Source organism: Caloenas nicobarica, chromosome 1 (assembly GCF_036013445.1).
Source record: "Caloenas nicobarica isolate bCalNic1 chromosome 1, bCalNic1.hap1, whole genome shotgun sequence".
Classification (NCBI taxonomy): Eukaryota; Metazoa; Chordata; class Aves; order Columbiformes; family Columbidae; genus Caloenas; species Caloenas nicobarica.
Window position 1 is genome coordinate 214267128 of NC_088245.1, and position 26573 is coordinate 214293700.

General features: G+C 42.4%; 1 protein-coding gene across 5 annotated transcripts in view; it reads right to left on the minus strand.

The window, feature by feature from the left end:
* The window catches only part of C2CD3 (C2 domain containing 3 centriole elongation regulator), a 48269-nt gene that overhangs the window by 3468 nt on the left and 18228 nt on the right, over window positions 1–26573 (minus strand). For 3 of the 5 annotated variants that reach the window (XM_065658594.1, XM_065658595.1, XM_065658593.1), the window contains exons 18-32: window positions 25697–25877; window positions 23933–24105; window positions 22643–22763; window positions 21071–21339; window positions 20156–20245; window positions 18679–19296; window positions 17022–17339; window positions 12614–12752; window positions 11175–11239; window positions 9366–9571; window positions 8587–8687; window positions 7546–7722; window positions 6635–6849; window positions 3920–4874; window positions 2825–2927 (exon numbers count right to left, since the gene is read on the minus strand). In XM_065658594.1, coding sequence (XP_065514666.1) covers window positions 2825–2927; window positions 3920–4874; window positions 6635–6849; window positions 7546–7722; window positions 8587–8687; window positions 9366–9571; window positions 11175–11239; window positions 12614–12752; window positions 17022–17339; window positions 18679–19296; window positions 20156–20245; window positions 21071–21339; window positions 22643–22763; window positions 23933–24105; window positions 25697–25877 — 3731 coding nt within the window. Of the gene's footprint in view, window positions 1–2085; window positions 2260–2824; window positions 2928–3919; window positions 4948–6634; window positions 6850–7545; window positions 7723–8586; window positions 8688–9365; window positions 9572–11174; window positions 11240–12613; window positions 12753–17021; window positions 17340–18678; window positions 19297–20155; window positions 20246–21070; window positions 21340–22642; window positions 22764–23932; window positions 24106–25696; window positions 25878–26573 lie in introns of those variants that run through there. The other 2 variants (XM_065658596.1, XM_065658598.1) reach the window with 2 other exon arrangements.

The following is a 26573-nucleotide window of genomic DNA, read 5'->3' on the forward strand; positions in this document are numbered from 1 at the left end:
CTCCTGCCACGAAAGCACGTCCTCCAAAAGCGAAAATCCGACAGGAGAGCAGGTGTCTGCTGCTCTTGGATTACACTGAGGTGACGGAGAGCGGTGTGCTTGGAAAACATCCCTCTTGCACGCTGTTTTATGCAGAAGTGGCCAAAATACTTCAATTTTCGCACTGCCGCGTCCGTTTGCGGCAATGCGGAGGTGTTGAGATTGACGTTATCCATCCCAAGGACCCTCCTGAAAATGAATTTCCAGCCGTAGGAAAGGGCGAGCAGCTCTTCTTGCTGCTGTTGTATGTGCGCGGGTGTGAACCAGAACAAGAGTTTGAAAGCACAATTAACGCTCGCAGCTCACACAGGTGAAACTACATTTTTGGGTTTAACTTCACCCCCAGTTTTGCGATATGGCTACAGGACAGAGCTACACTTCTATACCCACCTCTGCACAAAGCTATTTTTCTCCGAAATACACAAATTCCTTGCACTTGTAACATTTAGCAAGACATCCCGGCCACAACGCCGCATTTTTAAGATGCTCCTTTGATAACGTCAAACGCGCGATTTCAAATAGTCGAAGAATTTCAACCTTCTGCCCAGTTTGGAGCGCAAACATCTGAAATGTCATGTTTACACCGTTCCTCGCCTCCGAGAGAGGCTTTGGCAGCTCAGACTGTGGCCCAGCGCCTGTCCTGGGTTTCTGCCTCTGTCTCTGAGCCAACATGGTCACAAATTCTGCCACGGAGAACACACCTTTAATCAGAAAGATGGAAGAGGACTCACGCACGGAAGATGACGCTTCGCTTTTTATAGATGGGGCAGGACATGTGAACCGGGAGAGGATTATTTAATTGCTGGAGGGGTTGAACAGACGCGGAGATGAGGTTCTCAGGGACATGGGGTAGTGCCAGAGGTGGGTTAATGGCTGGACTCGATCTTGAGGGGCTTTTCCAACCAAGATGATTCCATGATTCTATGATTCTCGCATCCCCAAGGCCTTGCAGCGTGAGCCAAGATGACCCGTTTGTCTCCAAATGCCGCCAGCTCCTTTGACACGACTTCCCGCTTCACCTTCTCACCATTTCTTCATCATTTTGGGTGGGAAGACGGAGAAAACGGGGACTCAGAGCGGCCGGGAAGAGGCGGCAGGAACACAGGAGGGAGCGGGAGGACATAGCCGACCTTCGGAAAGCGGCTCCGGTTTCATCCTCGCTGTCATGCTCGGTGTTTGCTGAGCTGTGCAGAAACCCAGCCAACCCAGATTTAGCAGCTGGTGTTAAGAGCAAAACTATGAGAAAGCTGTTTTCCCGAAATCTATTTTACCATCGGCATAAGCGAAAAAAACCCAAACCCTTCTCGTTCTTCATTCTGGGTGTTTGACGCTGGGTGAACAACACAAAGCCCAACCGAGTCCTGCCTCAACAGACGCCCACAATTAGCTGTTGCTAATCCTGGAACTAAACTGGTTTAAGGTCAGCTAGATCCAAATAGTTTTGTATTTTAGATAGTTTTTAGATTGCTAATACTTTCCCTAATTATTAATGACTTTGAGGAGTGTGGTTCTTAGTACTGCAGAGAGAGGGAATTCAAGGAAAACTGGTATTAATATTAAACCGTAGGTTTGAGTGATGATTTGCGGATGCACAGAAAGACACGGGGTTTCCAGAGAAAAAAACAGAGCGAATTCTGCAGAGAAAACAAAACTCCGAAGTGAGGGATAAGAGTGGAAGGAGGTATCAGCGATGGACAGAAGGGAACAAGGAGAATTTGAAGGAGATTCCAAAGGAGAAACACACCTGAGATTCTGCTTCAGGCTTCGTCTGAAATATTTAGACACAGTATGAGTAGTGTGCTGAATGTGTGCTAAGACACGCTGCAGTCTGGGCTTTATAATCAAGATATCTTAGGATCCTCATATGGCCAAGACTCTTCTGACAGAGATCTGTACTTTCATCAGGAAAATGTCTCAAGGGCTTTAGGCAAAGATAATATTATGTAAATCAGAAAAAAATCATTTTTCCAACACAAACCAGTGAAAATTAAGGCATTTTACCTGAGCTGTAAACACATTTATTAATTGCAAGTAGTTTCCATTACTTCAGAGCTATTAGATCCTGCCTGTTGCTGTTCTGGTTAATCAAGGAAACTGTTTCCAATTACATAAATGTTCCTTCGAGCGTTTGTTTCATAGGTCATAAGGAGGGGGACGAATCTTTTCTGGGAGCGGTAAACAAACAGTCCAGATCTGCGTCAACATCCAGCAAAGCTGCAGCTGGAAAAAGAAGAATATTTATACCTCAAAATAACTGAGTCACAAACCTCTTGCAGTAAATAAAAGTTTTTATGTGCATAAACACCTATGAAACAGCAAAATCTTTCCTGTATGAGGAACAATATTCTGCTATTCCCTCCGTTGAAGAAGTTACTTGATACCTCTCAGGAAGAAACTGTCTCGCTGCAAACTCCCTGATTTCATCCTGATCTAAAAGAAATAAATTGGAGTCATAATTATACGATACAGCTTGAGCCCTCAAAATCAGGCATCTTACCTCACATTAAAGCACAACGAAGTGTGGAGTGAGCACTGGCCACTTCTACTGACCCCAGGTGAGAAAAGCAACATTTACAATCGTATATAGACAGATTGATTAACAGAAATGCAAATATCACTGATGACGCAGCCGCGAACGCTGAAAATTATTCTCAGAGAGAAGAGGTGGCAGAAAGGTTCTTCTTGACTCGATTTGGAAGTTATCACCTCTAACCTGAGGACTTTTGTTCCTGCTTTAATGGACTCCGCTAAGCTGGGACAGGAAGGAAAGGAGTCCCCTACTTACTTGCAGAGCCGTGGAAGGATGAGAAGAAACGCTGAGCAGTCGCATGGAGGTTTCCATCCGCTGGGGCGAAAGGAAGAAGTTGGGAACAACAACGGGGTCGGATCTGAGCAGAACTGTTAAGGAAAAACACTTGGCAATGTGTAACACAGAATCATTTTGGTTGGAAAAGCCCCTCAAGATCAAGTCCAACCGTTCCCCCAGCCCTGGCACTGCCCCGTGTCCCTGAGAACCTCATTTATGTGTACTTTCAACCCCTCCAGGGATGGTGACTCCACCACTGCCCTGGGCAGCCTGTTCCAACGCCTGACAGCCCTTTCCGGGAAGAAATTATTCCCAAGATCCAATCTTAACCCCCCAGGGTCCTCAGCCGCTCCCATCACACTTGTGCTCCAGCCCCTTCCCCAGCTCCGTTCCCTTCTCTCAACTCGCTCCAGCACCTCAAGGCCTTTCTTGGCATGAGGGGCGCAAAACTGCCCCCAGGATTCGCGGTTTGGCCTCCCCAGTGCCCAGCACAGGAGCTGCAGATGTGGAATAATCCTCCCTGCAACAGCTGTAAATCTCATTTATTTTAATCAATATTCTATGGTTCCGAACACTTGGTTCTCTCACTTGGTTTCAGGGGACACCAACCTACTTTACAGTAACACCTCACATATTTGTAGAGTACTTTACCCTGCAAAAACTCCAACACAACTTAATGAAACTGAAGGAAAGACTCGAGATCCGTGCAAGAAATGCGGGTAAGTATTTTAAATGCAAAATAAACTGTGTTTCTTTTAATACAGAAGGCACACAAGAACTATGATAGTGCCAAAATGGGGAAAAACTGCAAGACAACATGTTGAAACTATGCAAAATAAATAACTCCCACTGATCACAGGATATATTTGTTAGAAATGGTACAGTCATGACGACACTGTGTGAAACACAACGTAACAGGGTCTTCCAACACCTTCCCAGCTCACCAACTCTAGACTCATTTTCCAGGGAAAAGCTGCACACAGGGAATTTCTCTGTCCAGAGGCCAGCGAGATTCTAAGCAAGAAACAAGACACGCTCCTTGAATACAATGGGTGTTTAAGAAAAGAAGGATACGAAGCAATTTTCGCTTTGACAGACTTTTCTGGGACTTCCAGTGAATCTTCACTGCTGTCATCAGAAAAGCTTTCGGTGTTTCCTCCCCATCCTGCTCGGGCTGATGCACTCGTAACGCAGATCTCATCGGAACCACTTTCTTCCTCGTCTTTACGATCTTTATTTACAACTTCACCATTTTCCTCTTTTTCTCTTTCTATGGTTTTTGGATCTGCTGGAAATCCCAGTAGTTCTACAGAGGCTGCACGAAACTCTACATTTTGGTCTACAGATGTAGCGTTAAATGCTCTGTCACAGCCACAACTTCCATTTTCTGGTTTTGTGCCGCTGTTCAAGCTCTGAAAACCTTCTGCTCCTGCCCAAGGACTTTCCTCGCCTGCGTGGAGGCCAACACATGGGCTAAGGGTGGTGACAACGCTTTGGTTGTCACCTTGTGGTGCGCTGGAGAAGCTGCTCCGTCTGCTGTCTCCTCTTCTCAAACAGTCGATACCCACCGAGCGCTGATCTCCAGGCACCAAATCTATGAGCGGCCACTCAGGACCCGGCTCCTCTTCAGACACCACACTGGACCAGGGACTAGTTTTGTCCGTGACAGTTGTTATTTCGTTCAGAGTCCACGGTTCTATAATATCTTCTTCGTATTCTTCTTCGCTGTGCGAAAAAGCACCTTCGTCTTCTCGGACGAGGCCCGTTGGCAAAGGACGCTCGTCTTCAGGGACAGCTGGGTCTAGAAATTGGCGCAACATGTGTCTCTCAAACACGGATCTCCCAGAAGAGCGCGGCGGCCGTGTGTCGCTGCAAACGCTGGGCGAGTCCCGCTCAGATTGGCCTTGACATTCTTCAGTTGTGGCTTCTTCATCCTTCTGCTCGGGTACATGTGGAGCATCCAGCTTTCTGCTGCTGTCTTGAGGCACATTGGAAGATTCTTTAGTATTTTTAGTTATAATCTGTAAGTCTGATTAACAGAGAAGAGCATCGGTAAATGCATGGAGCAATAGTTCATCTTGTATCTGAATTATCTGGGCTTTCTGCAGTAAAATACATATGAAGAATGGTTAGGAGTTAAACCTGGACCTGATCACATTCCACTCTCTTTACCATTGACAAGGCCAAGAGAAGGACAGAAATGCTAAGGGAAAAAAATAAAAAGGAAATGTTCAGGATGAAATCACTGGGAAATAACTAGAAATACCCACATCAATGTAAAGAAAAAAATTGGACAGTGAAAAGACTCTGATATACAGCGTACATCTAAACAAATGGAAAAAATAACTATTGTATGGAGTGGTTCAAACCGGTTTGGAACGTTCAGACCACACAAAAAGGAGAGATGAATAATCTAGAGAGGAAAGGTGGATAATCCATCTCACCACCTTTTCCTTCCATGCTTCCCCAGTTTTACTGGGGGGGCCCAGAAGACACAGTTGCTACTGATATTCTCCAGCTTTCAGTTCAATTTACCAACTCGAATCAAATGAGAGACGACTGTTAATTAAATATTTGTAAAATGGAAATTCACTTGAGACTAACGCTCAGTTGTGGTAAAATTATCAAGCCTGGAAACAAAGAGCTGGTTGTGTTCCCAACACAGGCTCTGAAAAAGAGGTGATTGGATTAGGACATTAATAAAACATTCATAAAATCTCTGCAATCCCCAAAATCCCTGGGGATTTTACAAATTCTTTTAAAAGAATCAGCTATTTTTGGTTCCTAGTTTGCAGATCTTATTCACTTCTTGCATTCTTTGAGAAATCAGTTCACCAGTCTTAGGTTAAATGGCAAACTACAGCTACCCCGAGGCAAAAGTCTTGCTGGAAGGTGATGGTGGAGGATATTTGGAAATGAAGAAGGATGAGTTTGAGATGGATGCTAGAGGAAAGCACGGAAAGAAGCAGTAAAAACAATTAATAAAGACGAGAAGGGGAACAAAAAGAGCAGTTTATTCTCTGTTCTGATAAATAATTTCAAAAGCGCCAGCGCAGTTTTGATTTCCTGGTCATTTTGCAGCTCTCTGGTATGAGATTGGAGCAGCACTAACAGTGAAACCAACAGTAATTAACTGCAATTAGCGAGTGGGGTAGCGCTGAGGGGAAGAACGGTGACAACAGGATTGTTAGAAACGCCAGAGTGAAAAAATATAGATCTGAAAACAAGGTGTGCACAGAGATCCAGTTTCCTTCCCCGCTGTGTCACACCCGTCCTTACTGAGGGTGTCATTCCATGTCCAAGAGCGGTAACGATGGAGAAAATTAATTAAAGAGGAAATGGACTGGATGCGATAAACAGAAAAGCTGCTGCTTACTAAGAGCTTTGTCTTACCTACCCAAAAATAGCTTTATTTTAGCTGTGCGTGGTAGGGCATAAATATCACCTGAAACCAGAGATGCGCCAATTCATATTGGCAAAGAATCCCAAACTCGGCTCAGTACCATTCTGGGGATTTCTTTTCTGCAAAACCTCCCATTTTCTACTGAACAGACGTGGAAATTCAAATTGAGTTTAGGCAATTCAGAGAGGGTCTTAACTCCCACCTAATCTTCCTTCTGCACGTTTCAGTTCAATGCTGTTTCCGACAGGAGTTTGAAGGTTCTCCCAACACGTGCTCATTCCCAACACCAGCAACTGGTCCCAGTTATTTTAAGAAATTTTAAGATGCTTCAAGGCGTCTTCTGACCAAAAAAAAAAAAAAAAAATCCAAACCAAGCGACAACTCACCGTTGATGAGGCTGCTGACCTGAGACACCAGCTGACTAGATTTTTCCAAAAGATGGTGCGAACTGGGATCTACTGCTCGGCTCATGGAGCCGCAATGATCGTTCTGCTCCCCAGGACTCTGTTTGGACGTGTCACCATCACCAAAGTCAGGAAAAGACCTGATCAGCTTCTGGCTGAAATATCTTTGAACCTCATCCAGCTCGCTCAAGTTCTTTCTGTAAGCAGTAGGTAAGAAATTTGGTAAGAGGAAAAAGAAAAAAAAAAAAGCCGGTAGACTGGTTCTATTTGTATCACTGCAGAAAGCAGCATGTAAATATGCAAATAGGAGATTAAGGGTTATTATTTTAAAATAAATAGGTAAGTGTTAAGGTCTCCTAAGAGAGAGAGTAATGCTCAAGAACAAATGTTGAATTAGTTACGAAGCTTAGGCTGGAAGTTAAAAAAAGAGCTAGTTTTAAAGTAATTTAATCGAAGGAATTGGATTTAAGATGACCTTCCAATAGAAGTCATAAAGGCAAGAATATTAATTGACTCTATCACTGAGCTTGACAAAAATCTGAGGATTTCTACCTGCCTGAGATCTAGGGATTTTTATGATATATTGCTTGCGGCAGCAAGGGAAGGGATGGAGTGACTCCAAGTCTCTTTCAGTCCTATATTCCTACAGACAATAAATAGTCTTCTCTTTAAGTTTATGCCAGGTTTAAATCTAGAATCTAGTCAAAAAAAGTGCTTCCAAGGACATCTTGCTAAGAAAATCCTTCCAGGTTGGTTCTTGTGTCACGGAATCATTTTGGTTGGAAAAGACCCTTTCGTTTCCCTTAAAACTGATGCAAGAATTCTTCGGTTTCCAGCTCTGCCGTGCAAACCTCAGGCTTTGAATGGCCTCATTGGTTCTAGTTCAGCTTTACCTGAGCGCGGTGAGCAGAGCAGCGCGCGACGAGAGCGACGACGAGTCCGTCTTCGCCGCCCGGTGCGCGTTCCCTTCCGCTCGCTTCAGGGATTCGTGGAACCTGCGCACGTTCTGCACGTGCTCTTCGTGACGGAGCACGGGTGATCCAGAGGGACTCGTTCTGCTCGGAACGGGCCTGCGTTTGACAACGAAAACCAGTTTGAAATCTCGAATTGCGACGAGTCTGCCAACTAAGAACATCCAACATCTTCAAGTGCATGGAAGAGCCACCGGGGGATGAGAGTAGTTCTTACAAATGTCATCAAGAGTGGCGTTTATTGTTGCAAATTTACACTAAAATAAACTGCAACTGCCCTTTCCGCACCAGTTAATAGTGTGGCTGCAATGATAGAACGGTGGCCCACGGTCCCTCTAAACTTCAGACATGTGCAGGAAAAATATCATCTCTGTATGCTAAATACACAAACCACCAATAAAAATTCTCTCTCACATAAATATATAAACATTGGTGGTTGTTTTAAGGGACAGAAAGCAGGAAATCTGACAGTCCTAGTCCTGGAATGTGCAATATTATGGCATTTTAAGAGCTGGCATTCACAGACAGGAATTACGGCAAAATAAAGTGGATATATTGATACTACCCTATTCTAACTTACACTTATTATCCTTATTAAAAATAAATCCAAATACAAACACAACCTTTATTCTTATAAGGGCCTGGAAGAAAGATTTGCCAGTTTTAGAAGGGTGTAAATGAAACAAATCAGGAAACAACAGTGAGAAGAAAAAGAACATCTGGGTTTTGTAGAAAGGAACCTGTCCCAGGATTTCTGTCTCCTGGGCCTTCGTCTCACTGGTAAAGGGAATTTGGTTTAATACTTAAGACCAAAACCAGGGAAAGGCCTTTGAAAGGGCTCGTTATTTTTTCAGTAGAGTCAATAGGTAGATCTCTGAGCCCTGAAAAAAATCAAAACGATTGATAACCAGCTGACTTACCAATAAAAAAATTAAAATAATTATCAATAACCAGCAGACTTACCGCTCGCGAGTAGGAACGCTGATTTCCTTTGGTGATTTATTCACCATCCGCTTGGGAAAGCTTGTAGCATTACTGGGAAATGTTGGAAAGCTGAGCTTCACCTAGAATAAAAGAAGAACCCTGCACATGAACCTTCCCCAGCAAGAAAATAGAGAAATTCAAGTAGTATCTTGTGAGCTAACGAATGAAACCCAAAGTTTTTTAAATAGCTTTAAATTTGCAAAGGATTTCACAGCACTGAGCCAAAGTACCATTTTGCAACACTCTTATTTCAGAAATGTTTGTTAATTCCCCTCACGCTACCAAAGAATGATGGAAAGTAGGATATAGAGGCTCCATTATGTGTGTGGATCAAACCCCAGCATAACTGCGAAGTCTAGAGAATAAAACACACCCAAGAACGGGCAAATTTCCCAGAAAAATAGATTTCTGCCCAATTAAAAATGTTCTAACCAATGCAAAACTGAATTTATAGTATGTTTTCGGGCATCCAAAGCAAAAAACAGAACAATGTCAGTTTCCCAGGCACCCAAAACCACAGAATATTCTCCTAACAATAACTCCCCCCCACCAAGTATCGAAGCAACAAGAGAGCGAAGCCACTGGACATGAGCGCTGTAATTAGCCAGGAATTAACCAGGAATTAAATGTTTCTGGTGCGTTTACACAGACCGATCCACGACAGCACCGCAGATTTGCTGGATTTGCTCACGATTTCAGAAAGCCTGGTTATTCGGAATCTAATCGGATATTACGCGGGAGGAAACTGAAGAACGTACTGAAGGACTCGGTGGCCGGGTCCGGATCCTTGCCTGCCTTTCTTCTTTCAGATTATTTAGGTTTTGAAGGGGGGAAATCGCTACTTTGATCTGCCCTCGGCACTGCCCGCTGAAATCCGTAATATTGTACCAGCCGCACACGAGCTGGAAGCCGGAGAGAAGAGGAGAAAGGTCCACGGAGGCAAATCCGATCACTCGCTCGGTCTCTGGGGAAGAAGAAGAGAAAATACGTATTAATTTAAACTTCACGTAAAGGAAACATTTTCAGGAATGCTAAAAATCAGTTATTCCCTTGAAATACGTTGAGAGTTTACAGGGGAAGGCGCCTTATAAAACTCAAACAGTGATTTAAAGGATGAAAACTCTCAAGAGCAAGTAAACAGCGGAACAAAAAGGAAGTGGAGGAAACAGAAAATAGAGTTAAAGACAAAAGAAACGAGACTTAGAGTTTGGTTGTTAACATGGAACATGTTTCAAACTAAGAGACCTCTGGTGTCTGATTGAGAAGCAGGAAAAAGTAATTAAAGTAATTAAATCAGCTTCTTCCCAAGGGGTTTGCCAAAAAAGCTGTTGGGAACTTGAACACCTGCGTTGGTAATAATTTGCAGCAGAGTGAGGGTCTTGCTGTGGGTATAAGAAAGGACGCGAGGGTGACGTACCCTGTGCAATACTTCATCAGAATTATTTAAACGAGGGTTATAATAAAGGGGAAAATATTCAGTTAGAAATAAGAAACAATCAGAGACTTGAAAAACAGAACCTGAAGGCCAATTTGGGCACCTCAGCAAATGAATTCTGCCTCCGGAATTGTATTTTCATTTCAGAAACTCCTGTTTCTTGCCTTTTCACTTTGCCAAAATGTTACAAAAACAAGCTGATTTGTCATGACACTCTTGCATTTTTCGGGCAACAGTTTGATTTTCTGCCTTGCAAATTTATCTGCAGTACAGAACAAACAATCCTATCCGAGAAGAGAATATTATTTGGATTATCTCAGAAGTTTTACTCAGCTAAAAACGTCCCTGCAGAGATAATGAAAGACCAGGGCAGGGAGAGGGGTTGGCAGGGGAATCACGACCCAGAGAAAGGCTGAGTTACACCAAGTTTATTTTTCAAGCAAAAACCAGAAAGCTCGACTTTAATATGTAAGAAGAAAGAAAAAAGCCCACTGTTTTAAAAGATCATACCCTAGCAGTTTGACTTGAAGAAGCAGGGCTGCCTTCCCCACAAAACCCAGATTTTTTTGCATTTGCTTGGTGCAAATTGAACATCAGAGGATCCGGGTTATGAACCAAACAAGCAAACAGCAGTTTGAACTAGTAGCAGCATCTTTTCTTATTTAACAAGAAGCGGAAAGTTCAATAAAACGCTTACAAAACGCTTTTCTGTTGTTAGGTTTGAAACCCAGCTCACCCAGTGAATGTTAAGGGTGGACAAAGGAGAAATTGTTAAAATATATCCAAGGTGCTACAAAAATATTTGATTACAAGCGGTCAGTCACACTTGAAACAACTGCAGAGGCACCAAACCGCGATGTGAAAAACACAATAATGAGTTTACTTCTCTAGGAAAATGCAGCCTCTAAAATACTGTCAAATTTTAAATGGAATGAATATAGAGAAATCAAACCTTGCCAGATGGTTAATGGGGAAAAGGAGGATTTTTCTCCAGCATTCTTCTAGTGCAGGGTAAAAAACGCCTTTACGGTTCTACTCTCCAATTTATTGAATAGAATTTACTTTATTTGTATTAAATATAAGGGAAAGGGTGCAGAAAATACTCTTCTCACTACTGCATGACAAACTTTACCTGCTTTATGCCACACTTTGAAGACCAAGGTTTGCTGTGGATCCAGCAGAAGCTCTTTGGATAATCTGCTCAGATCAAAAATCAGAATATTTTAGGCAAAGTAAGAAAAAGAACAAGTAAAATGTCTCTGAAGATTCAACACCATTGTATCTATCCAGTTTCCTCCTGGAATAATGAGTGGGGGGAAAAAAAAAAAGACAAACCCCCAAATCATCGAGCCTTCAAAAGCAAAACTGCCTTTACATGGTTTGGGTTTTTGCTTATTAAATATTTATTTTCCTCTCCCTGCTCTTGTAAATTTAAAGGAGAGGACAACGAAACTGTAAAGAAACAGAAATACAGTTTATCTCACGACTCAGTAACACAGCGACAGCAAAGCACTGATATTATGGTTGAAAGCTGTAATATTTCGAGTGGAAATAAAAAGAAAATTGAAGTGCCAAACGTAGAACAGCTTTTAAGCTGCTTGAAGTAATTCAGATATGACTCCGAGCACAAGCAACCTCTGAAATAAAACTTTGAAACTTCAGCTATCAGAGTCTTTCAATGGTTTAATCTTCATATTATAAATCCGTGAAAGCCAAAAACCCAATTGCGCAGTCTGGCAGAAAATCCTGCAGAATAAATTTAGAAAAGACTTTTGGCTGCTGCTTTGGAATTAATTTAAAATCTGGTATAGAAAGACTGGAGAAGCCAAGAGATTGCAAAAATGGATTTATTACTGAATATTACCATGTGTGACTTGATCTCCTGAGGTTCTTTGGAGGTATCAATTTGTCTGCTCTAATTTAATTTAAATCTCTAAGTCTGAGCTACATCATTACAGAATTTTGGCAGTCACTGGAGAGAAATAGGCACCCTTAGGGAATTTTGTCCTAAATTTGGGCTCTAACATGGGTGAAGTGATTGTTTGGAGGTGCCTGTGTCTCCCCAGCGACTGCAGAGGAAGCTGAAGAGCTCGGAGTCAGAAACCAAATTTCCAGATGGATCAAATTTCAGGAGGTGAATCCAAACTTACAGCTCAGGTCCTGAACCAGGGCATCGTTTCTAAGCATAAAACAAAGTAAAATACACAGAAAATGCCAATAAATTGGATCAAGACCTTGCCAAGAGTAATTTAAAAATTAGCAGCTCCTTTGTCTAGACGGGGAAACTAAAAATGAGTGGAAATAGAGCGATTCACCAAGGTTTTAAGCCAAAATAAAATGCAGCCACGGTTCAGCATAGATCAAACTTATTTTCCTCGCATTTGCTTGAAGACCAAGTCTCCTTAAACAACTTTGCACCCAATGTGAGGACGTGGCGATTGTAAAACATGGAAATAAAGCATTTTTAGCTGAGAGTACACGCCTGCTAAGTAGAAAAGCAGCTCCCCAAACTGGGTATCGGGTATTTTTCAGATCCAAAGTGTGTCTGGACAAATCCACCACGTCGCTTACCTTGCCTGTTGTTGAAAGTCCCAGACGGGTGAGTCTGTATTTTCTATTATCGAAGTGGTTATTGGAGTGTCTGCGCCAGCAACAGCAAACGAGACGCAGCTACTGGGTGCTGTGACTTCACGGTCCGTCAAAGGACTCCCTAAAATTATACAGAATTAGAACCAGATGTTATTAATAATTTAAAAAATAAATCCAAAGGCAGTTCGGCAATTTAAAAGAGAGAATTAACAAATCCGCCATGTAGGAAATACTCCTTTTCGTCGGTGGAGCGGAAAATACGTTATATTTACAACGGGAGCAAATATTACAGGAAACTTTTACAGAGGAAAAACTGGAATATTCAAGACAGAAACAGAAAAACCATTTGCCAAAGATCGGGTGAGGAGTCGGAGGCAAATCTAGAAATAAACCCCAAGTCCGCAGGACCTTATTCCAGTGCTTGATCTGCCTTCCATGGTTGTAATTTTGCAACCCAAGCTGCAAACATTGAAAATATCCTGAATTTAAAAAGGCAATTTGACTTGAAAACTGCGTTTCTGAGAGGAATGTCACTTGTGTTGGTTGAATAAGAAAATGCACGTGTGATGTTAACAGTACCCAACTTTTTTTATAGCCTCTGTTAATCTCAAAAAGACTGAAACAGTGAGAAAAACTTAAAATCACTGCAAAGTAGAAACAAGTCCCACCCTCATCTGTTATAAAGGTTTAAATGCAGAGGAAAAAGCAATTTTATTTCAAATTCTTGCTGGCTTCCCTCCCAATTTTCATCCCCGTTGCAAAGCGGGAGCTTGTGGTACAGATCAATTCTTGCAGTTCCCTCTATTTTCCCATTTTGAGCAGGGGATAGATCACGGGGAAAATAAAATTCTGGTCGCTATTACTATTAGGTTGGTGCAAAAGTAACTGCAGTTTTTGCATTGTTGAAATTTGCCGTTTGATATTGGAACGCATTCTTAAATGTGGTTGTGTCATACATCATTTTAATGTGCTTTTCTAGCTTTATGGTTTTTTTGTTGCTGACTTATTACTTGCTGTTTATTTTATATGTATTTTAGACTATGGAAATGACGTTAGACAAAAGCAAATTCAAGCAGTTTTCTTATTTGAGTTCCAAAAGAGTCGTAAAGCAGCGGAGACGACTCGCGACATCAACCACGCATTTGGCGCGGGAACTGCTAACGAACGTGGTTCGTCAACATGCGGTGGTGGGTCAAGAAGCTTCGCAAAGGAGACGAGAGGCTTGAAGATGAGCGTAGTGGTGGCCATCGGAAGGTGACAATGACCAACGTTGAACAATCATCAAAGTTGATCCTCTTACAACGACACGAGAAGTTGCCCAAGAACTCAATGTTGACCATTCTACGGTTGTTCGGCATTTGAAGCAAACTGGAAAGGTGAAAAAGCTCGATAGGCGAGTGCCTCGTGAGTGTGCGAAAATAAAAATAAATCGTCATTTTGAAGTGTTGTCGTCTTTTATTCTACGCAACGATGAACCATTTCTCAATCGGATTGTGACGTGCGACGACAAGTGGATTTTATACGACAACCGGTGACAACCAGCTCAGTGGTTGGACCGAGTAGAACCTCCAAAGCTCTTTCCAAAGCCAAACTTGCACCAAGAAAAGGTCGCGGTCGCTGTTTGGTGCTTTGCTGCCGCTCTGATCCACTCCAGCTTTCTGAATCCTGGTGAAACTGTTACATCTATGAAGGATGCTCAGCAAATTGATGAGATGCGCCGAAAATGGCAACGGTCAACGGGAAGGGCCCAATTCTTCTCCACAACGACGCCCAACTGCACGTCGCGCAACCAACGTTCCAGAAGTTGAACAAATTGGCCTACAAAGTTTTGCCTCATCCACCACATTCAGCTGAGCTCTCGCCAACCGACTGCCACCTCTTCGAGCATCTTGACAACTTTTTGCAGGGAAAACGCTTCCACGACCAGCAGGACACAGGAGATGCTTTCCAAGGGTTCGTCGAATCCCAAAGCGTGGATTTTTATACTACAGGAATAAACAAACTTATTTCCTATTGGCAGAAGCATGTTGATTGTAATGGTTCCTAATTTTGATTAATAAAGAGTTGTTTCAGCATAGTTATAATGATTTGAAATTCACGGTCCAAAACTGCAATTACTTTTTTGCACAAGCTAGACATTTGATTGCCAAGCTCAGTGACGAGGATGGTGTTTATTCTTCGTTACAAAATAAAAATAGTTCAGGGCTGGAACCAGCAGCATTTTCTCCCTCATCTGTCCTGAAATCACCTGGGAAAACGTTTGTAAGAAAACAGATAATGAATTAACTTGTCTGACTTAATTGGGTATGTTTGCACTTAGAGGCAGTTTCTCCTAGAGGAACACAAGGGTAAATTAAGGGATGGAGCCAGATGTTCCCCAGATGCTGCTGGATATTGAATTTGGAGCTGGCAAAATCTGTGAGGAGAAATGGATTTAGCCAAGGGGAAACAAGGTCAGAGTTGTGCAACCAGTAGTTATTACAGATTGTTTCCTCCTTTCTTGCTTTCCAAGAACTCAGCATGTGGCTTTGGACTTTTCCGAGATCTTCCTGGCCAGAATGATCAAAACTGATGAATCTGAATCTGATTAAATGAAAAATAATTGTCTTTTTTTTCTCCTGAAGTCTGATTCTCCGTGAAAATATAACCAAATGTGATTGATTTGCAGTAGCTTATTGAGTTACTGCTCATTTGTGCCTTGACCATGCGGATTTGCTTGAAAACAAGATGATTTTTTAAAAATATCTACAATGACTTCGGTTAAAACACGCCATACAAAACTCTTCACTGAGTATTAACTTGCTTTTCTTCTAGGAAAAGAAAATCTAAAATAAAAAAAATTGTTGATTTAATAATCAGAGTCTTACAGAGCCTGATTTAGCCTTGTAGTTCCCAATGCCCAAGTTTTGCAAAGAGGTTACACTTGGAAATATTAGTTTTATTTGGCTTTATAAAAGCAGCATTTGGAGGATGAGGTGAGAGATGTATTGAGTATCTAAAGCAATTCTTCCAAAATTGCAGGAAGTTTATAATTCATAACATACTGGACTGGAAAAACACTCCAGCCTTTTTATCTGTAACACAATAATGAAATTGTTATGAAGAATGAAAATCCTTCTTGCAACCAGCTGATACAGCATTTGTTTCAGTGTGTCAGTTGCCTCTCAGTTGCTTCTAAAAATCCCCTAAAATGTTGTTGGAAGATGGAAATATTGCAATAGTGTTCACCAGCAAAAGGAACCTTCTTTATCTCATTAAAAAAAACTTTGCAGTAGAAAACAATGTTGCATCAAGTTTCTAAAGACTATGAATTCCAGAAGATTATAGAATCATGATTTAAAAAAAAAAAAAAAAAAAAAAATCTGTGGAGCTCAGTATGAGCCAGAACTACTTACACGTAAATCACAGTTTATATTTTTACTGGTTTAATTGTGTTTTAACGTCATCAAATGCTGAGTGTTCCTTTCTGGCACTTCACCTGGACTGTGAAACAGCTGGTCTTAACAGAGATATTTCCAATAAACTCACCTCAGGTCAGCTCCTTATTCCTATTTGTATTTAGGTAACGTGCCCAAACAAGTTCGGATGCTGAGCAAAGGCAAAGTGATCAAGTCACGCAGCGCCAGAGGTGCCCGAGGTGAAGGGCAGAGCACCTGATGTGTTTTTAAAGAGTTTAATTCACTTTTAACAGATTAATTTCCAGACTGCAACTTGAAGGAAAACCCAAAAGGCTCCAAAAACCTGCAAATTCACCAAGCGCGTTCCGTTGCTGTACAGCAAGAACCAAACATCGCCTGCTAGGAAGGAATATTTTCGCACATTAGCGTAAATTTAGAAGCAAAGAGCAATTCTCTGGTGACCCCCGCATAGTGATTAGGCACCAAACTGTCATTTTGGTGGCTCTGCAGGGTGGGAAATGCTGTGTCAGGCCTGGATGAGCTCAGATTACTCTGTTGTTACACTGCCCTTCCTCACCGCTGCGGCTGGCGGGCCCCAGATAGCACAAATAAACCGGCTTTGCAAACGGATTATACGCTAAAAATGCTAATTTGCAAGAGTCTTTGAGACGCGAGTGTCCTGGGGTTATGTTACTCAGATAACACTTAACTTCAGAATTCAGCTGTCAGCTGTAAGAGTGAACATTATTTATATTTTGGAGGTTATTAATAGCAATAGGCTGAATAGTTTAAGCTCCTGCTTCCCCTGTGCTTACACAACGACGCGATGCTCTCGGGGTTGCAACGGTACGAAACTCATCACATCCATTCACTGTGCCGGAGTAAGTTTAAAGGTTTGTTTTTAAATCACTCCATGTAGTGCCTGTTATGAACAGATCCCAGAAAAGAAAATAAAGAAAAAACAGAAAGAAAAAATAGGGGTGTGGGGGTACCTTTTAAACTCAGATGCATTGCCCTTTCCACAAGGATATTGACAGCAACTGTGTTTTCCAGAAATATCACGTCGTCTTCTTGTGGTTTGTCATCGGTGATTTCTGGACTCACGATATCCAGTTTTTGACTTGGATTTTCAGGGACCCATTGGCTCAGCTCAGGGGATTTCTCTGTGCTTTCGTCTTCAGTGTTGCTGTATTCCTCAGCACAGGGAATTCTGCTAGGCGGAGCAGCAGAAGTGGAAGAAAGGACGATGTGAACCCGCACAGCCGCTCCTGCGAGGTCGGCAGCGTTGCATCTGAACAGCGGATAAACCCCTGCAAGAGAATTCACGAAAAAAAACCAGCTCAACAAGCTGAAGAAAAACTCTGATTTTGGCAAACAGCTGGTACAGTTCATTAGGGTAAAGATCTCACATCAGACTGGCAGAATGAATTTTCATTTTCAATGTAATTTCTATGTAAGGTATCACTCAGCGTACCGGTAGAAGTATCAGCTTGTAAAGGTTAAAAACAAGTGACAAATCCCCCAAATTGGGTGCACCTTCATTTTCCCACTGGCAGCTCAGATTATGATTTGAAAGCACACCAACTTCCTGAGAGTCCTGGCAATAAGCACCTCTGAATAATTTTACCCACATGTAAGGAGAACACAACATATTCGCAGCATAAAAATTTGGTTTAACTCTCGTTCCTCAAAAGAAGAGCCAATGACCTGTCACAAATCTACCTGCAAGTTGGTGGCTGATGGATTCCATTCCGCTCCTGGAATCCTGGGGACAGTTTTGGGCCCCTCATGCCAAGAAAGGCCTTGAGGTGCTGGAGGGAGTTGAGAGAAGGGAACGGAGCTGGGGAAGGGGCTGGAGCACAAGTGTGATGGGAGCGGCTGAGGGAGCTGGGGGTTCAGCTGGAGAACAGGAGCTGAGGGGAGACCTTCTGATCTCTGACCTGCCTGAAAGGAGCTTGGAGCCAGGGGGGGTCGGGCTCTGCTCCCCAGGAACAAGCGCCAGGACCAGAGGAAACGGCCTCAAGTTGCGCCAGGGGAGGTTGAGGTTGGATCTGGGGAACAATTTCTTCCCCAAAGGGCTGTGGGGCATTGGAACAGGCTGCCCAAGGCAGTGCTGGGGTCACCATCCCTGGAGGGGTTGAACAGACACGGAAATGAGGTCCTCAGGGACATGGGGCAGTGCCAGGGGTAGGTTAACGGTTGGACTCCGTGATCTTCAGCATCTTTTCCAACCAAAATGATTCTGTGTAGATGACAGAAGCCCAAGTAATCGAATAAAGCAGAAGTTTCCACGACCTCCTCAGCGCTCAGTCCTTCACGCTCAACGTCCTTGAGACACATTACTCTTACTGCTTCTCACTCTAAGTAATTCCAAAGAAACATTCCTCATCAATCCACGTAGGCTAATTGCTCTCCCTATTACTGATCATTACCGCCAATTTTTCACCCATTTAAACCTGCCAAGTTTTGAATTCTGAGACGCAAGCATCTTAATCTTGTTTATCTTCAGTGCAAGAAGGAGTTGAGTGTGCGTTGCATACAGGACAAAACAAAGCTGTAAATATTTTGCTTGAAGTGACTCGAGAAGGAACCAAATTAAAAAAAATAATGAAGAGGAATGAAACACTGTAATATTTTTTAGGAACTTACCACTAACACTAAGTGTTGTCCTTGAGCTCTCTGCTAATGCCGCCAGGTCGACGTAGGCAGATCCAACCAGACGATCTGTATCCAGCGGTCTCTCCACATCATTTTCTTTCCCATACGCCCACCACACCTGGATTTCTAATTTCTCCTCCCTGAAGAACCACAGCAGCCCCTGGCTCCTTCTGAGAGTCACCTTGTTCGGTTTCTTAAAGTTCACCGTGACGTTCTTGGCGTCCTCGCTCAGTTTTGGCCTCCTGAGCAAAGTCTGTGTGGCTTCTCGATTATACAGCCTGTACCTGAGGTAGCAATAAATGTTTTTATTCAGGTGCGTCTGGCCCGCGAGCAGGACGCAGTGAACCGGCAGCCAGACTCTCGGGGTTGAGATGGTGACAGTGGCTGGGCTGTCACTCTGCTCCCATTCCTCGCTGTCGTCCGCGCTGTCTTCGCAGTCCTCACCGCTCCATCCTAAAAGCTTCGCAGCCTCCAAAACACGTTCTCTGTCATCCTGACGAGCGAAGGTGACAGACAGTTCCAGCCCCCCCACAACGGCCTGTGTGACGTTGGTGTGGCGCGAGGGCGTTAAATCTTCAGACAGGGTCACCGGGTACCAGCCTGTAATACCTTTAGGAGAAAAAAAAAAAATCGTAATTAGACTTATCCAACCTTTTAAAAACACCTGTAAAGAATTTTCTGCTCTCTAGTTATTAATCGAGGACCGGTACTTGAAGTGCTTATTTCTTGTGAAAGATTGGCATTTGTCAAATCATTTCTAACCTGAAAAGCAGCAAATCGTTAGACCTCAGAAAACCTTGGTGGTAGTTCTGATCCCAGAGGCATTTTATTTTCTGTTTCATTAATGACACCCATTTCATAACAAAATTATATCCTGTGAATCTCCAATTACAAAATTAGGCTCTTTTTTGGGGGGTTTTTTGTTTTGTTTGTTTGTTTTCTTCCTCTTTTGTTATTAAAAATAAACCCAAAGCTTCATGGTGCAGAAAACTAGCACTAGTCTGAGATTAATGCAGAAATAACCAAGAAGATAATGAAAATGTTTTAATCACGAGACAGTATCATCACAAGCTAACACTGGATGGAGGGGGTATTTTACATTTAGTTAAAAAAAAAAGTTAATTCATTTGTTTTCTGACCTAAGCCTTTGTTTGCAGCTTTGAGATCTCAAAGCAATCACTGAACGCTGTTACTCTACTAAGTAGAAAATAAATGGCACCGAATAAAATACTAAGGAGGTGAATATATATTGAGTTACTATACGTCCTACACCCTGAAAACTGACCTTCACATATCAACCCTAATATGAGTTTTCTAATACAGAATTTTTAATGATGGCTTGTGCAATGTCTGAGAGAACTTTGATTTAAAAAATACCACCCCCCCCAAGAATGGGAATGAAAATTATTTTCAGCAATTTTTAGAGCATTTATCCAAAACGCCAGCAGCGTAACGCCGCCGTAATTACCTGATCTTTTTCTCAGCAGGTCTCTGGTTGGAACGGTGACTGTCCCGAGAAGATAATCTCTTGATGTCCGAGCTGCCAACATCTCAGTGGCTGAAAAATAAATCAATTTGCAAATGCACCCAACTAGAACGTAAGATTTCAAAGTGATCCAGACAGTATCTCCTTTGAAAGCAAGCTGTATTGCCTCAACAGCAAATAGCTCAGCTGTCGTGACAAAAACACTTTTAACTCATTAAAAAAAGGACGAAAATCAAAACAAGTGGCCGAGTATGTACAAGACCAAAATTCAGGAGAAACAAGGGTGTGAACAAAACCTGTCTGTGGACATTGCCAGTGCGCATTCATCACTTTATCCACCACCACTGAATTAGGGGAAACTTTTAGGGAATATTTCCATAGATGAAAATTAAGTAATGAGTGGGGAGCGAGTGGTCTGTCACCCAAACAAATACCACTCCCAACTTTTCTCCCCCAGCAGTAAAAAAACCAAACAAACTATGTCTTCTTTAGGTAAATTTTGCTCCTAAAATAATTCTCCAACATGTTGTTATGTTGTAAATTAATCCTGCCTGTCTGCCACAGGATCACTGGGGGATTTTAACTCTCATTTCTCTGAAACTCCCATTACCTTGTTCATGAGGTGGAGGTAATTAAGCACACACAAAGGCAGGGTGCTCCAGCATTACGTTAATTGCATTATCTTTTCATTTTAAAGGTGATCTTAATAACCTGGTATCTCAGAAACCTCAACTCTTTGCACAAAGGGAACAGTAGCTCCCAAAAGCTTCTCTGAAGACGGTTTAGGTAATTACATCTATTAGCAGCTGCAGAGAATAATCTTTCTTCGAAACTGAGAACTAAGAGGACTGAACTATTCTGTAACAGCATTTAGCCACCAGAATAATTTGTCCTCACCTGACTTGGTGTTCTGATGGTAAATCGAGAAGATGATATTGGCCGATTGCAAAAGTTCCCCCAGACAAGAGGCTTCTCCACTGCTTCTCTGAATGATGAGGTTACAAGGAAACTCGACGTGATGCTCAAACTCGGGGCAGAAAGTCCGAGCCACAGCTCGTGTGCTGCGTCTCTGCGTCTCGGGCAGGAAGGAGAGGTGCACAGAGACGTAAGCGTTAACTCCCACACCCGCATAGTACTGGACCGAAGGGTTCTTTTGTGCCACAGCTCTTTAAAAAGAAAACAAGAAAGAGAATGAATATCACATACAAGGAATCAAAGCAATTCAAGCAAAGGTTTCAAGCCTTCATGGTGAAAAGATGAGATAAAATAGTGAATGTTGGAAGATAAAACTGATGTGGGTTCAGCCTGCAGATTATTCTTCACCAATTTTTTTTTTTGTCTGAACATACTAGGAACAGATGTGAAATGGTGAGAGGAACTATCACAAGGTCCATCACCCCTTCTCATTGGCGGGATTTGAGACCAAAGTGCTTGAGAGACTACTCGGCACCTTGAAAAATATCCCACCCTGTAGAAAAAGCTGTAGGAAAACTTCCCAGATTTAATCTGCTCCAGAAGAAAGCAAAAGGCCAAGCTAAATTATTCTGACAGACTCGTATGGACGAGAGAAAGGAGGTGAAAAGAGCAGATGGAATTATTTGCAAGCAAGAGACCTAGGTATTATTCAGGTTGTACACCTGAAGAGTCTGAGGTCATTCCACTTTCTTTTCTCCTCCAAGCACCACATGATAATAATCCTCATCTTGCAGAATCTACTTGACTTAAGCTGGATCAGGAGCTCAGCAACACTGAGAAAGGGTCAGTGAGCACTGCTAGAATAACAGGATCATTTTGGTTGGAAAAAGACATTTAAGATCATCGAGTCCAACTGTTCCCCCACCCCTGGCACTACCCCATGTCCCTGAGAACCTCATCTCTGCATCTGCTCAACCCCTCCAGGGGTGGTGACAAGAGCAATCCTTCTCTTACAGAATTTACTCCCTCTCTTCAAGCCTTTTCTTTCTTAATTCTTGAAAATCAGACAAGGGAACTAAATTCAGGTGGTACCAGCTGCACTTAGAGCAGCTGCCTTCTGGTGAAAAAGGACGTGTTTCATTTACCAGTTAAGTTTACTGATGCTTCCACAGCGAAATTAAATTTAAAAAAAATCACGGCTAGCTTTTAAATAGCATGACTAACACCAAGATCCAATGCCCGAATAGGTACCATTTTATACCAGCCAATTTTTATATCAGCCTTTGGTGGAGAAAAGCATGGAAACGTAGAAAAAACGTGCCCTTGCGGTCTCAAGCCTCTGCAGAACAAACGCTACCACACCGTACTGCAGCTTATGGGACAAAAGTAACCGCTGATGTTCTTTATCAAGTTGTTTTCACTTCTGATAAGAACGCAGTTTGAATCTCGGTCTCTGCAGATCGAAACTTGGCCGGTTACAATTATGTCTCTGCCTGCTGCCTCCAGATAAAGCTATTTTAAGAGAAAAATCTCCCTTTTTGAATTACGCTTTACCTCGCTGCTGCTTGCAAACCAGCTGCTCTGTGTATCTGTACAGAAAGAGAAATAGCTTGAGTGGTTCTTCCTGCCGCTGCTTTCATGGATCGTTGGTATCTCACACTCACATCAAGCAAACCTGGATTCAATGAAAGAAAGAAAGGAAAGAAATGCTCAGCTTTTTACAGTTACATCCAATATAATCGGTACTGGGTTATAAATCTTAATAGAAAGCTTATTGTATTAATAAAAAAAGATAATTCCATATGAAATCCACTGAGGTTGACTGTGCGGGGTCCTGTACTTCAGCTAGAAGTTACGGCCCAATGCAGGAGGCACAAAATGGAATTTTAAGGATTGCGTCCTGCGCCCGACCTCCTGGCAGACAGATCGGGTGGCCTTAACGGGAAATTTATGGCCTGGTAAAATGAGGAGCGGCTGTTTAACCCGACCATGCCCTCATGCGTGTGTTCATTGTAATAGCTTTAAAACATCCTGCTGCGGTATTTCAACACGTCTTTTTTTTATAGTGACAAAATCTTCCAAGAGACAGTTTTTCTGCTGCTGCGCATGGCTGACCTATTACAAAATCGTTGAAGTGTACTGAACTGCCTCTCCAACTCCAGCTTTTTTAATGGCCATTTTTTCCAAGAAGCTGCCTCAGATTTCCTCCGTGGCCTTCCCACAGGTGATATTTGTATTATTTGAAAGAACCACACCAGAACAGAATGATGTCTCTGCTCGTATCACGTACCATAAATGGCCCTTCTTTAGATCTCCCATTCCCTGCCTTACACGGGAAGCTTAACTACAGACTGTAGCTTATTTGGCAACTAAGCGCGGTCTCAGTGGCCTCAAGTTGCGCCAGGGGAGGTTGAGGTTGGATCTGGGGAACAATTTCTCCCCCAAAGGGCTGTCGGGCATTGGAACAGGCTGCCCAGGGCAGTGCTGGAGTCACCATCCCTGGAGGGGTTGGACAGACGGAGATGAGGTTCTCAGGGACATGGGGCAGTGCCAGGGCTGGGGGAACGGTTGGACTCGATGATCTTGAGGGTCTATTCCAACCAATTCCATGATTAAGCAGTTAAATACGCAGGGAGGGCTTTTTAAAACTTGCTAAGAGTTTGATGTTGCTCATGTTTCACCCCCCGATTCTTCACTAGACACGGTGATAGTGAAAGCTGGGAGGAAAAACATTCATGGCTGACGTCAGTTGCCAACACAAATATATATTTTTATTTCCCTTGGCAGCAAATACATAGATTTTCATTTCTACACATCAAGTGAAAATGCACAAACCTTCCTTACCTGAAGACCGCAGATGAAATTCCTCTGGGGAATCAGTCCTGGGGACCAAGGGAAGATTAAAAGTCTGTATCCCTATTTCTTCGCGCTGCTGCATGGTGACCATGGCACACAGGCGTGACAGAGGCAGCATCCCTTTGGCGACCAGCTGGTCTCTGACATTTGGGTAATAATACCTGGGAAGACACAAAGAAGCAGCATCAGTCATGTTGTTTGATTATGGAAAAGCGATCGTTATTTCTCCCAAGACTGTACGTAAGCCAACTTTAATTTGTGTGTCTTCAAAGACAGCTAAGGGATAAACCCAAGGAAGCGAATTTCCACAGAAAAAACAGTGAGTGCTCACACGGATGATGCTACAAACGTATTTTTGCACTAGTCCTAGCAAGTCAACTAGCAGAAACTCTACTAAAAATTGGCACCCCAAAGGAAAACAAGAGAAGGATCTGGCACCAAGTATTCCTCACTCTCCATTTCCATTAATAAATAAAAACACTACTTGCAGAACAGATTTGTGATACCAGTTTGTGGGTGTAAAAAAATGACTCTAGACCATTTCTTACTATACTACTTGGCTTCAGACTCATCCTAAAGTGAGTTTTGGCACCATGTCTAACGAACCACAAGAAAACAGCAGCCACTGGGTTTTCAGCAGCAGCGACTGAGCGACACGTCAGTGCTACAGATTTGTGTTTCCCTTCCCATTTTGGGACAAATCCTGAACATTAATTGACTGTTTGAGTCTTGAGCCTGAATAGTACTCCCAAAATCTTGGAATATTACACTTACTGGCTTCTATTTTTTTCCCTACACGCTTCTAGGAGTAATTCAAGATGCTGAGGGCATCATAGCAAGAACTTTCTTGATTTAGAATCTGGCAGCATGTGATCTTCCTAATTACAAGGATCTGTTGGTAAGTTTTTTCCATTTCAAATATTGTTAAAACTGGTAAGATGGTGTTTACAGAATTCTTAAAAGGCTTCCGGCTCAGTAATTTGCTCCTTTCACCCAAAACAGCCTAAATTTACCAGCCACTATCAGTGAGTGGTCAGGGCAAGATTAAACTGAAGCCCAAGTTTTCTCAGGAAACTGAACTAAACTCCATTTTTGAAATTCGAGATACTAACAACTGGTCAATTCAACTGGTCATTATCAAAATGAACGTAAACTCAGGCAGCATGTAATAATTCTCATGTGAACGTACAGATTTTCAATAGCTTGGTTTGTTTACTACAGAATGAACACATAAGTACTATAATTATGCTTTTATAAAGCTACCTGTCCTCATGGTTTCTGCTTTCTGCTACTAGTAATTAGTTTCAGTTGCCAAAGAAACCACAATTTGAACTTACAATCAATTTCTACCATGTTCTTTTGTACTCAGTGACGTGTATTAGGGAAAAAAAAAGCCCTCAAAACAATGAAATTACACTGCCAGGGTGCTATTAAGTAAAATTCAGACGTGCCAAGCACTTAAACACTACTTTAGATAACAAAGTGGAGGAAAGCAAACTAAGAGCACATGCTTTCTAGAGAAGTTGTAAGAAGAAAAAGAGTAATTAGCACCTTTGTGGAGCGGGGGAAAAAAAGGCTCACTTGTCTTAAATGCAATCTGAAATGCAGATATTCATCACCAAATGTTGATGAGCTAACCATTTTTTCACTTCTTATTAAATATCCATCCCACAGACAGAGATTTGTCAATCCCAGATGTGTTTCTATCTGTATTGCTGCAATATCTACAAAAAATAGGATGTTATTCTGTACCTGCACCAGACTTCAAACTGGATTCCTCCTCCAGCTGCTCCCGGTGCCGTAAACGCACCAACCAGGAGCCTCTGGACTGGGACATCAGCAGGAACCACCAGAGAATGATGATGCTCATCATTAAAGACGGGATCGGGGACACACAAAGTGGTCGCTGTGCGAAACGGCTTCAATTCAATGCCTGCAAGTCAAGCAGAATCGGTTAAAAATGGTTGGATTTGGGAGTATCAAGCTTTTCCTATTAGTAAACCTTCAAGAGGCAGGACCCAGGGACAGTAAGTTAAAGTAATCAAATAAATCCTCCCGCCACAAAGCTTGATTTTCCGTGTTTCGCTTCACAAATCTTCTACAAACTGCTGCTAAATGTGGCTGGAACCTGACGAAGTCCCCAGGAGTTGCTATGGAATGATGTTACTGACTTATTTTTTCAGAGGAAATACATATCAGTGATTCAAAACAAAGTCGACACTAAGTCCTTTTCTACAATTGCAATTTAAATACTCCTTTATAACCCTAATAAACTAAACCAGGCAAGTCTTCTCTTGGTGTATCCATGAAAATGAGCATCTTGAAAAGCTTACGTATGTAAAGCCCCCAAGGAATTTAACTGTACACAATCTTAATATTCCCTGTGAATCTGTTCTTGCGCCTTTGCAGGATGAGTTGGCCAAGTCCTCCAGGATCTTTAACAAAAAAAATACCATGTGAAGAGATTCTGAACTAGGTCTCCTTTTTTTGGCTGGAAACTTTGCCACCTGCCCCAGTCAAGCAGGCTTTTAATTTACCGATACAGTTGTATGCAGATTTTCTGAGAAAAACAAGCGTTGGCTGCACGGCGGAAGCTCGGAAAAATACAAACCCTCTTATTTAAGCAAAG